At 43.8% G+C, this 15685-nt stretch overlaps 1 protein-coding gene across 1 annotated transcript; it reads left to right on the top strand.

Moving 5' to 3' along the window:
* The first annotated feature begins 575 nt into the window (after nucleotides 1–575).
* TMC7 (transmembrane channel like 7) lies at nucleotides 576–15614 on the top strand. Its single transcript, XM_030285281.4, has 16 exons — nucleotides 576–758; nucleotides 1061–1292; nucleotides 3424–3572; nucleotides 3921–4088; nucleotides 4266–4351; nucleotides 4863–5008; nucleotides 5544–5691; nucleotides 7141–7311; nucleotides 8793–8950; nucleotides 9816–9933; nucleotides 10562–10659; nucleotides 10974–11157; nucleotides 11978–12108; nucleotides 12378–12533; nucleotides 13292–13370; nucleotides 14513–15614. The coding sequence occupies exons 1-16, from the start codon at nucleotides 707–709 to the stop codon at nucleotides 14570–14572; spliced, it is 2136 nt and encodes a 711-aa protein (XP_030141141.2). The 5' UTR covers nucleotides 576–706; the 3' UTR covers nucleotides 14573–15614.
* Nucleotides 15615–15685: the final 71 nt, after the last annotated feature.

Below are 15685 nucleotides of genomic sequence, written 5' to 3'. Positions count from 1 at the left end.
TGTTATTGTCACACAAAAGGCAAGAATTGTTCCAAGAAATAAGCCTCTCTGAGACGTTTACTACAAGTTCACACAAAACCCACCCTCGCTCTCAGATGGGAAAAAAGGTTCCGCATCTACTGACTTTATTTGCTCCAGTTCACACCAAGTTTTCACATTCAAGAGTAAACCTGTGCTCTTTCCACCGCAGCCTGCGCCACTGCGCCCAGTCACAGAACAAGCTGTGAGTTCGGGCTTGTGACCTAGCGAGAATTGACAAGGTACCGAAGTTTGTAAGTTTTTACAGCACCCAACATCACTACGGGCAGTTAATACTGACGGAAGACATCGAAACTAAAGTTATTTCCAAGCCAAAGGTCGGTGAGAGATGCCCAGCAGACAGAACACCCCCAGCCCCGCACCTGGGGTGCGTGAGCCCCTTCTAGCGGAGAGGGCGGGCTGATGGCTGGCAGGAGCCTTCACACGCTGCCGTGTATCGTCACGGCAAGTTTAAAACAAGCCTGGGGTAAGAGGAACAGAAAGACTCCGACGGCCCAAAAAGCGATCCAGCCGGCTGCGGGCGCCCCCGGCGGGTGCGGGCCGGGGGAAGGCGGCCCCGGGGCAGGCTCACCCCGCCCTCCAGCCCCGGCCCGGCAACCGCCGCCCCACGGCCCCGCCGCGCCCGGAAACGGCGGCAGCGGCGCGGGGCTCCGGCTTCCCCGCGGACATGAGCGGGCCGGGGGCCGCCGCGGGGCCGGCGTGGCGGCGGGGCAGCGGCGGTGAGGGCGCGGGGCGGCGGGGCAGCGGCGGTGAGGGCGCGGGGCGGCGGGACGGCGGCGGTGAGGGCGCGGGGCGGCGGGGCAGCGGCGGTGAGGGCGCGGGGCGGCGGGGCAGGCGGGACAGCGGCGGTGAGGGCGCGGGCGGCGGGGCAGGCGGGGCGGCGGCAGCACCGGCGGCCCCGCAGGTGGCGGGGGGATGCGGGCACGGCACGGGAGGGAGCGAGCGGCTCTGCCCTCGCCTCTCGCGGCGCTGCGGGGTCCCGGTGCCCGACCCCGAGCGCAGCCCCGTCTCTCCCTCGCAGGGCTCTCTGTCCTCGCCGAGGAGCCGCACGGCGCCGCACCTGTGCATTTCCTGCAGGAGCTGCCCAGCTGCCAGTCGGCGCGGAGGCGCCGCGGGGGCACCCAGGAGCGCCGGCCGGCCCTGCTGGGCACCGCCCGCAGCCGCGGGGATGCGGCCCGAGCGGAGACGGGAGAACTGGCTGATCGCCCTGCCAGAGAGCACCCGAAATCCATGGCAGAGAAGAGGAGAATAAGGTTAATCTTCACGCCTTTCTTCTTCTTTTTTTTTTTTTTTTTTTTTTTTGGGTCTTTTTTTGTTTTTGTTTTTTAATGACTTTTTCCTAAACACAGCCCAGGTGCACTGGAAGGGTGAAGCAGAACTGGGTTTGGCTGTATCTGTTTTACCCTGTGGCATGTGATTCTGACAAGAGGGTGCCCGAGTGCTCTTGGCTGGCACGAGGGAGTCGCTGACTAGGGGCAGAAGTAGGTTGCATTGGAAGAAATAAGTCAAAACTGGCAATTACCTGTAGCAAACAAATGCGTTTCTCACTGGTTTCCGTTTTGGTCTTTTGTTACTTTTTTTTTTCCTCAGGGTTTTGTGCTTTCAAGGGTCGCTGTGAGTTATCTGCATGAACACACACACATCCCCGCACCCTCTCGCTGCTATGCGAGTGCTGCTGCTCTTGAGTCTGCTTAGCTGCTCTTACACAATGCAGGGCTCTCTCTCTGCTGTAGCTCTGTACAGTTGATAGGAAACTTCCCAGGCCCTTTGCTTCTTTTTATCTTCTCCCCCCGGCCCATTCCTTTTTAAATGACTCTTTCCTGTGGGCTGTTCCTGCCCCCCTGGTGGTAACCCCCTGGAGGGAGGGATTGCAAAAACCTTGCATTGCCCCGCCTGAATTTCAGTGCTTGTTATCTCATGCCTCACTGCTGAGCTGAGAGCTGCTTTGAGGACAACGATACAGGATGTGGTTTTGCACTGTCAAACAACAGCTGCACCTCTAAATCAGGTACACTGTAGTTCTAGTTATGAACCAGAAGAGAGGTGAACGTACAATTAATGTCTGGTACTCCAGGGAGAACAAGAGCTACACTATTACAAGAGCAGTGGCAAACAGCCTGACCTTGGAGTTTAACTCTATAGCCTGTACACAAGAAACAGTAGAAGATCTAGGTCATGGTAAAGGAAAGTGCTCGATACTCTGAATTTTATTTGAAGTTGGGTGTCTAAAGTTCAGTTCTTCAAGAAAAAGGAACTGGAGGGAGGAGTGGAGTTGCAATGTCCCAGGCTTGTTTACACATGTTAGCACTGAGAGATTCTGGTGGGGCTTCTTGGCGCTTCTACAGATCGGTGATCTGCATTTGTGCAGCAGCTGCCAACACAAAGTGCTTGGCATAAATGTCCTGAGAGCTGAACACTCAACTTCTGTAGCTCAGATGAATATGCAGCCCACGCCTCTGTTTAAAATGCAAACTGAACATGGGCCAGACAGTTCTGCAGAGTTAAAACACTGCAAACTGCAGCCTGTAGTTTCCACAGAATGAAATCTCTTGAGAGGAGCTGTATTCACTCTGAAAGCTGTCATCTGCTGCCTGATTCTTTGTATAGGTTTAATTTGACTTCCTGCCAAAATGCTGGAAGTATGAGGAGACAGGCAACACAGAGCACACATGGCAGTGCATCCCTTGGGCACATGAGTAAGGTTGACTACAAGTGTTTAAAACTGAACCCTTGGTACCCCAGCACCGTGTCCTCATGGGTACCTACTTAACTGCTGCCCTTCTTCAGTGCGTCGAGGCTGGAAAAGAATTTGCTGCATACAAGTCCATTTTCAAACTATGTTTCTATGAAGTTTTGTCTGGTCTTAAGGTTTCTTGAAAGAAATAACAAACTCAAAACTCTGACCACTCAGAATTCTCCTTGATGCTGTTGCTGACCAGGCAGCAATTTTTAAAATGCAAATGTATTCATATAGTATGAAAATCCATAAGTGAGTGGTTAAAAATTACAGTGACACATTCTCAGTGTTTTGCAGTGTGTCATTAGAACAGTGCATCCCCAGAGGTGTTGACAGAAAATATTTTATCAAATTCATTGAATTGGCACTTTCCAGCAACTTTTTCAAAAAGTTATTACCAATTTTGTTTTGTTTTTGGGGTTTTTTGTATTCGTTTTTTCTCCAAGAAAGGTGAGTGTTTTTCATGAGACAGCTTGCCCTATTTGAATTAAGTTGATGTTGCCATTACAGCAAGATCAGATGGGGAGAGTTTGTGTGTCTGTAGCTATTCCCCTGAAGGCTGTGGGCAGGCTCCATCCTGCTAAGCCCTGTTACATGGAAAGAAAAATTATTCCTTGTGCTCAGTAACTGTATTTCTGACTTCTTAGGGACTTTCAGCAGGCTGATACAGAACATTTATCTAGATGGAAGAAATGGAGACGAACTAGCAGTAAATCATTGAAAAAAGCACTCAGTGAAGTCAAGGGCTTGTCATCTTACCTGGTGCTTTGGCGACATGATATTCACAGCATAGAAGGTATTTCTATTCTGATGTCCATTTCTCCTCTGGGAAGTTGCTTTTGTTATTGGCAGTTTTACCTGTGTGAGCATAGTTTCAGATATAACTACATGTGTTTAAGAAGTTACTTTCTTCCCTTATTATTGCTGAATGTAAAATGCATTATATGGTAGAAGGAAATACGTTGGAAAAAATTATTAATATGTCCAACCTGCATTTCAGTTATATTGCTAAAAGTCCGTAGTACTTAAAACTAGCTTTAACAATGTTTCTTTGGTTCAGTGAAACTATTTTATAATCTGCTTTGTCTGTATTTTCAATGGTTTTATCATGTTAATTATTGGCACATGTTTCTTTTATTCCCAGGGAAATTTGGTACTGGCATCCAGTCCTACTTCTCCTTCCTCCGCTTTCTGGTCCTGCTGAACTTTATAATTTTTATCCTGATGTTCAGTTTTGTTACTCTTCCCACCATAGTTTCTCAATATGGAATATTCAACAGTACCATTGCTTACATTTCTCCAAAGAACATAGGTAAACATCTTCTCTGTGTACAGCTGTTGTAAGATTCCCCCTTTCCATCAGCTTCCTCTCCACCTCCCAGAAAAAAAGGAAAGCCTTTTTATAAGAGTGGCATGTTTGAATTGATGTGATCTTGCAGTTTGGTGGGCATTACCATTTGAGTGACTTTTCATGCCTTTCTTTTGACAGATGATATCTGCACCATTTATAAACCTAGTGGTAATAAGGGACTTGTTTACTTCTATACTTACCTCAAAGATTTGCTCAGTGGCACTGTAAGTAATTAGTTAGTTTTGTTTTTTTTAATTAAGTGTCTCATGTAGCATCTAAAATGAAAAGAAAAATTACTTGTGGAATGAAGCTTTGATAATTTTGAAAAATGGTAAGGCATATGCATCAATAGGGTAGGTTATCTCTGAGAAGGGCAATTTTCAGACTGACTTTACTGACCGACCACAGGGCCTGGCTGGCCACGTGCTGCAGCCTGTGCCTCTCTTCCCCAGCTGCTACCCTTTATTATTCTGGAGCACACTGCCTATTGTGCTCTGTGTACCATCCCAGTGTCTGTGTCCTGCAGCTCTTTGGCTGGAGAGGGGAGGGATTTTAAGCACACAGTGCCTGCACTACAGTTTGGTAGAGGCAATGGCAGTATTTAGAAGCTACAGATTTGTAGCTTGCTGGGGGCCCTAATTTTAAAATTGCAAAATGATTGCTTAATGCCAGGTTCGATTTAATGGGGCAGTTGTTGCTGCTGTTACAAATTCTATTTCAACTTCGATTTCACAGGGATTCCTTGAAGTGACAAGTTTGTTTTATGGCTATTACTCAATAGATGCTGTATGGATCAGTGTCATGAGCTATAACTTGCCACTTGCATACCTCCTGGCTACATTTGCCTACCTTACCTTAAGTTCTCTCTGGATAATAAAGAGGTAAACATTTTGGTGTTGTTTATTTACTGTTACTTGTTGCACAGTTTAGATTGTATTCCTTCTTGAAGGGAACATACTGTGTTCTAGAGCTGTTTATGTGGGAAAGGGGAGTCTTTTGCCTGAGGATGCTGTGCCACAGTAGCCTTTCGAGTGCTTGGGAAAAATGGAAAACTGATACTTCAAATTGTTTTCTATGTATGCATACCTATAAGTAAAAGCTCCTCTACTATACTGAATTTTGGAGGATTTTTTAGGGGTTTTTGGTTGAGTTTTATTTGTGCCATCTCAGTTTCCTTTGCTGGGTCTGGATGAGGTGAGAAGGTGTGACTGTGGTGAAGTGCAGGTAGGAATAACCTGTATCAGTCAGGGTCAGCTGCTGCAGAATCTCACACTGAAAGAGTCCCAGGCACTGGCTGGTACTAAGCAAAGGTGACAGTTTGCTCACAGAGGGGCTCATTTAGTCTTTGATCAGACAGGTTGCTTGTGTGTGTTTTTCCTGTACATAAAATAAATCTTCTCACAAATTTCTCTCTAGGTCTGTGGAAGGCTTTAAGCAAAACTTAGTGCATGATGCAGATCCATTTCAGAGTTACTGTAACAAAGTCTTTGCAGGCTGGGACTTCTGCATTACAGATCCAAGTGCAGCCCGGCTGAAACATCGCAGCTTGCAATACGAGCTCCAGGTGAGTATCTTCTGCCTTTTTGTGATTATGGTTTCATTGAGCTTAGATGGCTAAAAAGAGATGGGTGCAGTTTTGCAGATAAGGGAATAAGGTTAAGAAGGATTGAAGTTGCTTGTTTTGGGGGTACAGTCCACATCCTCTTGCATGCTTTCTAGGTAGCTGGAGTCGTGGTGCAAGGTGAGAAATTGGCACGGATGTTTTTGGCCCTGCCCTCATCCGCTGGGGACCCGCGCCAGCCTGTCAGCTGCTTATCTGCCTCTTCCTCACACTCCAGTCCTGCTTCCTGTGTTAGCTTCTGCGTAGTCCAACAGGAAAATCTGTCCCAGCTGCAGGCAAAACCCTGCAGGGATCAGTTGGAGTGTTCTGGGGTTTAGGCATGCAGTGCAGTAAGCAGTAGTCTAGGGAGAAATAAAATTCAGATTGTGCTCTTTGTACTGTTTGAGAGTATTCTGCAGTAAGGAGATACTGAAAAATTCTCACTAGTTGTCTTTGGCAGACATGCACATACAAAATGCTGATGCAGCTATAGATTTCCCAAAGCATAAAGCTCTGAAAAGAGTCTGAAAGGCTCTTATGGTAAAACAAGGACCTTCTTTTTGCTCTCTGTACACTGGAAGCAGAGATTTGTGTAGTGAAAAAATTACCTTTGAGAAGATGATTCCACTTCAAACCACACAGTGGTAATTACAGATTTCATAAATTACAGTGAATTGCTTTCTGCTCTAGTGAAGTTCACAGTAATCTGTTTTCATCATAGAATCAGAACCTCCTTCACTCGCTACACATTTGCCTCCAGAACACACATCTTAGAAGAACTAGCCCCTTAATAATACTGTTTGGTGGACGTAAGTCCTCTGAAAATACACTCATATGGGTGTTAACGTGGGTTTCCCAGGTTAAATTGCCTTCACAGGAGATACTGTATCTTCATGTCAGTTAAGGTGAAATACGCCAAGTTTACATGACAAGCTGCTCAAGACTCTTCTTCCTTCTTTCAGTACTATTGCCCAATTTTTCTTCACAAAGAGGAGAAGGAATTTTGAGCCATAGTGGTGAGGGCTGGTTATTTACCTGCAGAAGTAATGGGATGAGTGACTGGTTTACCCATTCAGAGTTTAGTTTCAAGCTGAGATCAGTCTCTCTCAACAAACAGGCAAACTGTCTGTCCCCAAGGAAATGTATTACTGATACAGTAGAGAGAAGAGGATTGCAGGACACTTGTTTTTGGCTACAGAGCTCTCATCTCAGGGAGGCTGAGCACAAGGGAGCTTCCATTCCTGCATGGACCTGTTTTGTCAAAGAAAAGACACTGTTCTGTGTGCTTGGGCAGGCACTGGAGTGACTCTCCTAGAACAGGCTACAGATTTGCACTTCTCAGGGTAGAAGACATAATGTTAAGTGTTGTATGCTGCACCCAAAAACTGCATCTCTTTTTCCTTTTCTTTGTAGACAGACTTGCAGGAAGAAAAACTGAAGCAAAAAATAGCTGAGAGGAAAATGGGAGAAAAGCTACGCATCTACACTCTGAGAATATTTATAAATATAATTGTCATTGCCATTTTATCAGGATGTTTTTACTCAATTTATAGAGTGACTGTCTTCTCTCAAGAAAACTCCAGTGTGAGTATAAGAAATGACACTGGGACAGATTTGGTGAAGGCTGGTGATTACAGCAAGAGGAGCTATTGTGAAAGAGTCACATATCTTAATATAGCACCTTTCACGCAGGGATGTGAAAATGCTTTCTACAGACTTACAGTTTTTTTAGTAGATGAGAGCAGGAATGATGAAGAACCATGTGCCAAAAAAGCCTCCCCAGTAATGTCTCCCACTGCTGCAGAGCTTCAGTGTTGAGTGCTTTGGAGCTGGCAAGAAGAGCAGCCCTCACTACCCTTCCCTTGTAACTGTGCTCAGCTCACTGTGATCTGCTGGGTCTGGACTGTGAACTGGCTGGGAGAACTGACCTGGGTAAATCAAACTTCATCATGATCAGTTTCACATGATCTGGTTCACTGTCAGCTGCCAAAAACACACTTCAGGGGAAGGCAGAATGACGATTGTGATCTGTCTTGTGGCTTCAGGTACCGCTGTGTGGGGAAACAAGAAGGCTTTGATCACAGCAGTTTTCAGAAGCAAAGGTTCTTGCATCACTAGCACAAAGAATCAGGTTGGATTGGTTTCACCTCCATCAGGACAAGCAGATGGAAAGAGTGGTTCAGAAGCAGAACAAAGCAGACAAGCTTCTGGTTGACTTCTCTGTAGGACCCAGGGTTTGATTATTCTGGTAGAAATGGGGACCACCATTTTTCTCTCCCCCATGTAAATTCCTGGTGTGATGGACTTAGCTGTTCACAAGGAAAGTTGTGCTCATGTGGACCTAATTCTGAACTTCTGTAAACTGCCAGGATTGCACAGACAGAAGCAGGAAATGGGGATTAAATGAGTTGATATGTCAGAGTATTGTTTGAGGGCAGAGAAGAGGACTGCACAACACTGAACAGCTTCACTTACTGTGGGCTTTAAGTAGAAGGGTTGATACCTTGACCTTGTCTTAATAAGTTGGAGGAGCTTGTCAGGATTGTAGGAGAATCAGGGGAGTTGCTTGGCACCAGTAAGAATAAATTGATAAGTGTCTGCTCTTGGAATAGTTGTAAAACCTGGTAGCCTTGGTGCTGCTTAACAACAGTCAGACACAAACATTGGTGAGTTGAACCTCTTTAAACAGAAGCTTTGAGGAAGCACAGAAACACTCTTACCTGGAGGGGGAGGGAGTTCCTGGTGAAAGGAGCAGGAGAAAGCAAGCAAGGGTGTGTAGCAGCAAACTGCAGAGACAGCTGTGATCAGGCTTATATAAAGGATAGCGATTTATTTTCCATGAAACTTGTTTGTCTTGAGGTATTCAGAATCAGCCCTGGATTTTCCATTTATGTTGCGCCTGGTGTTGATTCCTATTGCCTGGTGCAAATGTTGGTGGAGGATGAAGAAGGAGTAAAAGATGCTGCCTGAATCCTGGACAAGGCAGGCTGGTGTAGCTGCAGACAGCATGCTCAGGAAGGTGTGTTTCTCTGAGCATTGTGTTTTTCCCGTCTCTTCTCCTACAGGACACTGGCAATGTAAACTCCCAGGTTAATCTCTTAGTGCAGTATTTGCCTTCCATGGTGATCACACTGGCCAACTTCATCGGTCCTCTGATCTTTGCATTTCTGATCAGATTTGAAGACTATACACCAGCCTTTGAAATCAAGCTGACACTCTTGAGGTAAAGATGTTTTTATTGTGTCCTTGGATGTTTCAACAACTTGTTCTTGGTGTGCTATATGTATTGTAAACATTGAAACATCAAGAAGTAGAGAAATTGGCACTGGAAACCAAGGAGGCATTGTTTTGCCAATGTTTAATTGGAAACTTTAAATCTGGGAACAATGTGTTTTGATGACAGTGCAGTGCAATCATCTCCGTGTCCAAGTTTTTGCTTGGTCCCATTTAGCTATGTGGTCTGGACATCTTCAACCTGAATAAACAGTCAGTAGAGAACTTGTGGCTGCAGAGCTGTGGATTCACTGCTTTGCATGCAGCAGTTCCCTAAATGAGCAAAAGTGAGTGTACAGCAGTGACTGATGCTCAGCTTTGCTCAAGGCAGAAATTAAAAGTTTTGGGGTAAAAGATGTGTCAGTTTAAGAGCTGATGTTTGGCAGTTTAAGGCAGTAAGATCTGGGCTGAAGCACCTGAACTCTGCAAGTCCATCCTTTGTATCTGTGATTTGGCCAAGTGCCTCAGAAAGCCTGAAGCCACATGAAATGGAAATGCTGCACACAGAACTGTACCTGAGGGAATTGCAACCCATTGCAGCATCGAGGTCTGCAACCTCGAAAATGAAATGACTGATCGAGGAACACTAGTGAGAAAAGAAACAAGGGACTATAGCCTAAAGCTGGGAAGGTCAAAAGGAATTTTAACTTATTACTAAGGAAAGAAATGCATTTATTGTCTGTCTGGCTACCCTGTTAAAGGTCTGCATGACCCTTTTGTGTTTTAAGGCTTCCTTGGACTCTGAACAAGGTGAGCCAAGTGTTAACATGGCTGTTTTTTGGCACATTTGGAGTTAGGTTTTGCCTTTCTTCCAGGTGTGTCTTTGTGCGGTTGGCCAATATTGGCGTTCTCTTGTTCTCACTGTGGAGTCAGATCGCTGGCTGTGGCAGTGACAAGTGTAAGCCCTGTGGATACAATTACAAACTCTATCCTGTAAGTAGATTTATCTTGGTGTTTAATCATCTGAGCTTGTGAACAGAGATTTGTTTTCCATGAGAGTTGCTTGTCTAGAGGTGTTCAGTAGGAGCCCTGGGGTTGCCGTTCAGGCTATACCTGGTGTTAATTCCCACTGCTCAGTACAAACCAATACAGTTGTTGCACATATATCCTTTGCTTGTCTAAAAGTCTGATTAGAGTTAGTCCAGTGGCAGATGATTCCTTAGCACAGACTTTCTGTCCACCATGAGGATTGTCTGAGGTAGCTGTGTTTTGGACACATTGTGCTACTGCCTTTTGCAGCATAAAGACAAATGGGTTTTCCTCAAAAGGAAAAAAAAAAAAAACCACCCCAAAAAAACACCCCAACCACCAAAACCAAACAAATACACCCAGCCACGTCCCCCCCACCCCCCACCCCACTCAAAAACCCCAAAATCAAACCAAATAAAAAGTGAAGAGCTTGGCACAGGAACTTTGAAACACTTGAATATTTTAGAAATTGCTGTTAATAGCATTTGTACTTTCATGGTGTTAACTGAGATGATTATTGCTTTAGTGATAGACAGATGTTTCACTTGTTTATTTAGACTGCTAATCCTGTTTTTCCTGACTTGTTTTATAGTGCTGGGAATCTGATGTTGGGCAAGAAATGTACAAACTGATGATATTTGATTTTATTGTAATCCTTGCTGTGGCCCTGTTTGCGGACTTCCCCAGAAAGTATGTATCTGCTTTTTGTGCATATTTTTACAAATGACATATGAAACACATTTTCTCTTTTCTGCTTTAAATTCCCCATATTGCTAACCAAATTCCTAGTTTTAAAATAAAGCATAAACATACTTCTGGTGGTTTGAGCACCTGTTTGCTCCTCAGATGGCTGTATAGGTTTTGATATTTGAGAGCTTTTCTTCTTCAGACCTTTTCTGTTATGTTGTCTAATGCTTAAATGCTAAGTCCTGCGTGTCTCAAATGTATTAGAATGCATCTAAATTCTACAACTTCACTTTAAGACTAACAATATTTGGTTTCAGGTTGTTAGTTACTCATTGCTCTTGGAAGCTTGTTCAGTGGTTTGGACATAAGGAATTTGAAATTTCTGACAATGTCCTGGAAATCATTTATGGACAGACTATTTGCTGGATTGGAACGTTCTTTTCACCACTTCTCCCTGCAATAGCAACTATAAAATACTTCATCATCTTCTATGTAAAAAAGGTAATGGAGGCACGTGCTTGATAAAGAATTGAGTGCATCTCTGTGGTTTTTTGTAATGGAGGCATATAAATATGCAAGTGATCTAAAACCAACAAAAAATCCTAAAACCACCTGTAGATGCTGTGGATGGAATGAGCCAGTGATATTCCATTTTGAGTAAGGTTTTGTGCTTTTAACAGACAGAATTTTGCTTTGAAATCAAGCAAAGCCAAAACTTCTCAAATTATTTGCCTTTTTTTTTTAAGATAAGCTTTTTATGTAATAAAACTAGTTTATAAGACTTTCCTGCAAAAGTCTTCCTGCAAATCTACTTACTAGCAACACAGCTTAGAATGTGGACAAAATTTTGCAAAACTTCTAAAAATTTGGGAGCAAAATAGAAAATCCAAGCTGGGTTGGATGTTCGTGTGATTTCTGACTATCAGAAGTTTTGCTCAGTGACCACACAGTTCCTTCTGTGCCTCCAATTCTTGCTGATGCTTTAGGTCTTGCAAGAGGGGATGTATCCAGTGAAGATGTGGCAGAACAAAGCCAACAGCTGTGCCATGGATCGTACACCAAATGCCTGTGTCTGTTGACTCTGTGCAAGTGTGTGAGGGCCTCTGGATCAAATTCTTACACAAATTAGGAGACACTGACTTATACCAAAATGTGAGACAATCTTGTCTTAGCCCTTCTCAGCCCATGCACATCAAAGGACGCGGTTGTGTGGTATCTGGTGGCATGTTTGAGAATGGAAAATTCATTTGATTGGGGAAGTATATTTGGATGTGTATCTGTATAGATGTACTGATAAGTTTTACTCACCTTCCCTCTTCAGATTGTTTTGATACACACACGCAAACCTGCAGCAAGGCCTATAAGGGCATCAAGCTCCAACTTTTTCTTCCTGGTGGTGCTGTTGATTGGGCTCCTCTTGGCTTTTATCCCTCTGGGATTCAGCATAGCACGGTAGGTGACAATTTTAAGTTCTGTGAAGTTGACACTTGTTCTAAGCTTGTCAGTTCTGTAAAAGCAGACACAACACTTTAGAATGATTAATGGAATAAAATATATAGGGTATAACACACAAACTTATAGCTTAGTTCATATAAACAAAAATCACAGTTTTATAGACATAGGACACTTTTACTGCATCACCAGACTGGTGCTGGGCTTGTGCTGGATTATTTTATCTTTACATTTGGGTGTAACATCTTTCTGTTCTGCTTCTTTGACAGTATCCCCTCTTCCAAGGCATGTGGGCCGTTCAGGAATTATAACACTTCGTGGGAAGTTATTCCAGATACAATACTTCAGTTTCCAACAGGTCTGCAGCAGATCCTTTTTGGCATTGCATCAGAAGCTTTTGCAGTGCCTTTTTTTGTGATCCTTTGGTGAGTACTGTGGAGACTTGATTCACTTACACAGCTGCACTTCCTTGCTTACTGAGCTCATACCAAGCATCTATTAGACCAGATTTTGCATTTGCAGTCAAAAGCATCAAAACCCATGTGAATCCTCAGCCCTTATGTCTTTGCCCATGTGTTCATACTCATCAGCTTTGTTCCATTTCCCCTTGCACATCCCATATTCAACAGTGTCCTTCTCAAAAATGTTAACTGTGAATCCTCTGCAAATTAGTACAGTAAGCCCTCTAATCACAACTCCTATCCACAAACCCTAGTCTGAAAAAAACAAAACTCCCAAAACAGTCATTTAGTAAGATGAAATTCAGTGTAGAATCGTTGAATTTTTAAGGTTGGATGTCACCTGTAGAGAGAATCTAAACCAATTCTCCTGTTCAAAACAGGGTCAAGTAGAGAAGGAACCATACCCAGTTAAATTTTCAGTATCTTCAAAGATACAGAGACTCCACAGCACTGTTCAAGGGTCTGGTCAGTCTTCCAATAAAAAGGGGTGTTTTTCTTACGTTTAAATTGAGTTTTTTGCATTTAACTGAACTGTTTGCAAATTTTGGAGCCTTACTACCTGATGCTTTCTAAAACTTCTATGCTTGAAAAAACACGTGGCTTATTTAGGACTCCACCCAGCCCTTCCTTTTGTGGCTCACATTTATGTGTTCTCCTGAACTGAACTTGTTATTACACACATAGGAAATCTCAAGTCCTCCCTTTTTGTTTGTTGTTTACAGCATCATAATGTTCTATGTTATTGCCTTGGCTCGAGCACACAAACGAGTGGTTGAACAGCTGAGAGAACAACTGGTTTTGGTAAGATCTGGCCCAACACTTTACTGACACAACAAAGAGAATTTTAGGGGTATAGAAAGGAGGCATGCAGAGGAATATAAGTTTTCATACTCTCCTGGATGTTTGGTGTTTGCAACAGGCAGCAAAGAATGTTTTACAAATTACCCCGGAAAAATAACCAAAGCATTGTGGTATTTCTCAGTGGAGTTGATTTTCTTGGGTACCAGCTGCAACTGCAACAAGGTCTGGTTATATCAGGCAGCACACATGCAAGAGATATGCCCCTGAGAAACTGTGTCCCTGTTTTTCATCTGTTGCCTTGTTTAAATCCACTTATCTCCATGGTATTTTTCTGCCAAAGAAGAACGTGAATCCTGTGTTTCCTGTCCTCTCCACCATCTTGCACAACCTCCACTTCTGTTTCCTTCTCTGCCCTCACAAACACACACCTGGCTCCCTACCCTTCCCTCCAGGCCTCTATTTCTACTGCATCTTTTCTGGTCTTGTTCTTGAGTATAGGCCCAGAAGTGCTTGAACAGGTACTGAAAGTGGAACAAGTCACTACTAATCAGCCCTTTGGAGAAGGGTGCCAGTGCAGAAATGCTGCTTTGTGGCCATCAAAAGCCAGGTTTGGCAGCATTTGTGTGCTGTGATCTGACAAACTGCTGGAGTCAGAACTCAGCCTCAGTGGTGAGACTTCTCACTTTCTTATTAAATAGCCCATTTCTTGATATTTCTTTTAGATATGACATTTAACAACCTGTGTGCAGTAAAACGCTAGTGGGGGGAGATTTCTGAGGAGTGAGGTATTTAGGAACAAAAGCCTTCCTGCTTTTTGAAGGGTTCAGAAAAAAATCTGGGAATTCTGAAAATTCTTCAGTGCTTTTTATTGTTTGCTTGCTCTTGTTCAACTTTCTGGAGGCATGGTTTTAAATGTTGAGGTGTGTGAGATGTTTTTACTAGGCTCAATGCAGAACTATTAATGTGTAACCTGAGGTGAGATAAATGAAGTCATTGTAAGCTTGAAATTTTTCAGGCAGTTGAGGCAGCTGGGGGAGTACAATGTGGTGAGTGCACCTATTTCTAATGAAGAAATGAGCTGGTGTAGATGACTTGTATTAACACTGTTCATGTGGAGCATTCTTGTTGTTCTGTCTTTCCAGGAGAGTCGTGACAAGATGTTCCTAATCAGAAAGATAACAGAAGCTCAGAGATATCCTTGAAAACCACACAAGCCAAAAGAACTTGACTTCCTGAAACTCCCAGAACAAGATAACAGCAGAAGCATTTGCAGCTTCTAAAACCTGAGCAGCTGACTGGCACCCTGGGACTGTAGTCTGTGTAATGCTGCTTGTGGTCTGAGGCCTAATGTTTCCAAAACTTGCAAATTCAGCTGATTTATACTGTGTTAGAGCTGTTCAAAAAAGGATACTTTAACACTCACACAGCTTCAGGGTTGTTGGGATTTCTTACATCCCTATTTTTTCAGGGAGTTTGGGTAAAATATGATCAGAACTGAAATCCTTTTGTACTGTTTTTACCAGTTATGTTAGAAGAATCACAAGAGAGGGAAAAGGTATGGTTTTACATGTTTTCATTTGCTTTGGTTTTAAAAAAGATATATGGAAGTATGTTGGAATAATGCATAGGAAAAAAAATTTGGCATGGGTTTGAAATCAGTTTTCTAAATATTTTTAAACGTGAGGGTTTGCTGTTTATGCTGCTCTGAAGCAGCAAGAGCAGTTGGACACTGGATAACTGGTCACAAAATGCTCAGAGAAAACAAACTGATAAAAGAGCTGTGAATAAACACTCGGGGTAGGAAGAAGCCAGCAGGCACAGCACTGTTGGGGCAGCAGCCTTGCTGCTGTGGAGGGGCCTCTTTTGGGTTTTTAATGTTTTAAGTCATTATTATTTGTATTTTATTCTTGTATGAACATTTTGACTACTGGTCTGTGTGTTCTAAAATGTGCGTATTTCAGAGATAAATTATTGGTTGGCAATACTGTGTGTCAGTACCCCTTAATTTCCCATTTCCTCTGTCTTACCCGAACTGCTGGGACCATGTGTGTCAGTGAACCGTGTGTCCCTGCAGGCAACTAACCCAGTCCTTTATTTAAAGATTGTGCTTAAGGATTTCTTGTACAAAACCGCGTCCGCTGTTAGTTGATGTGAGACACTATGCTGTTAGTATAACGTTCTGGAGTGTTTTCTGTGCTCACTGTAAAGGCATGCCCGTTAATAAACGCTATTTATTTTACCGTCCGGCTGTTGTCCCGCTGTGGCTGTGAGGGCCCTCAGCGCTCCCCCGCAGTTCCCGCCGCGCCCGCCAGGGG

The sequence above is a fragment of the Taeniopygia guttata genome, chromosome 14, assembly GCF_048771995.1.
Source record: "Taeniopygia guttata chromosome 14, bTaeGut7.mat, whole genome shotgun sequence".
Taxonomy (NCBI): Eukaryota; Metazoa; Chordata; class Aves; order Passeriformes; family Estrildidae; genus Taeniopygia; species Taeniopygia guttata.
This window is presented reverse-complemented; position numbering and strand designations above follow the sequence as displayed.

What these genes read in the sequence shown, in the direction of transcription:
- TMC7 (XM_030285281.4), top strand. Translation starts at nt 707, where the DNA reads ATGAGCGGGCCGGGGGCCGCCGCGGGGCCGGCGTGGCGGCGGGGCAGC. An exon ending in TCATCTTCTATGTAAAAAAG is followed by an intron (nt 11,158 to 11,977) that starts GTAATGGAGGCA and finishes TTCCCTCTTCAG; the next exon opens with ATTGTTTTGATACACACACG. An exon ending in CCTTTTTTTGTGATCCTTTG is followed by an intron (nt 12,534 to 13,291) that starts GTGAGTACTGTG and finishes TGTTGTTTACAG; the next exon opens with CATCATAATGTTCTATGTTA.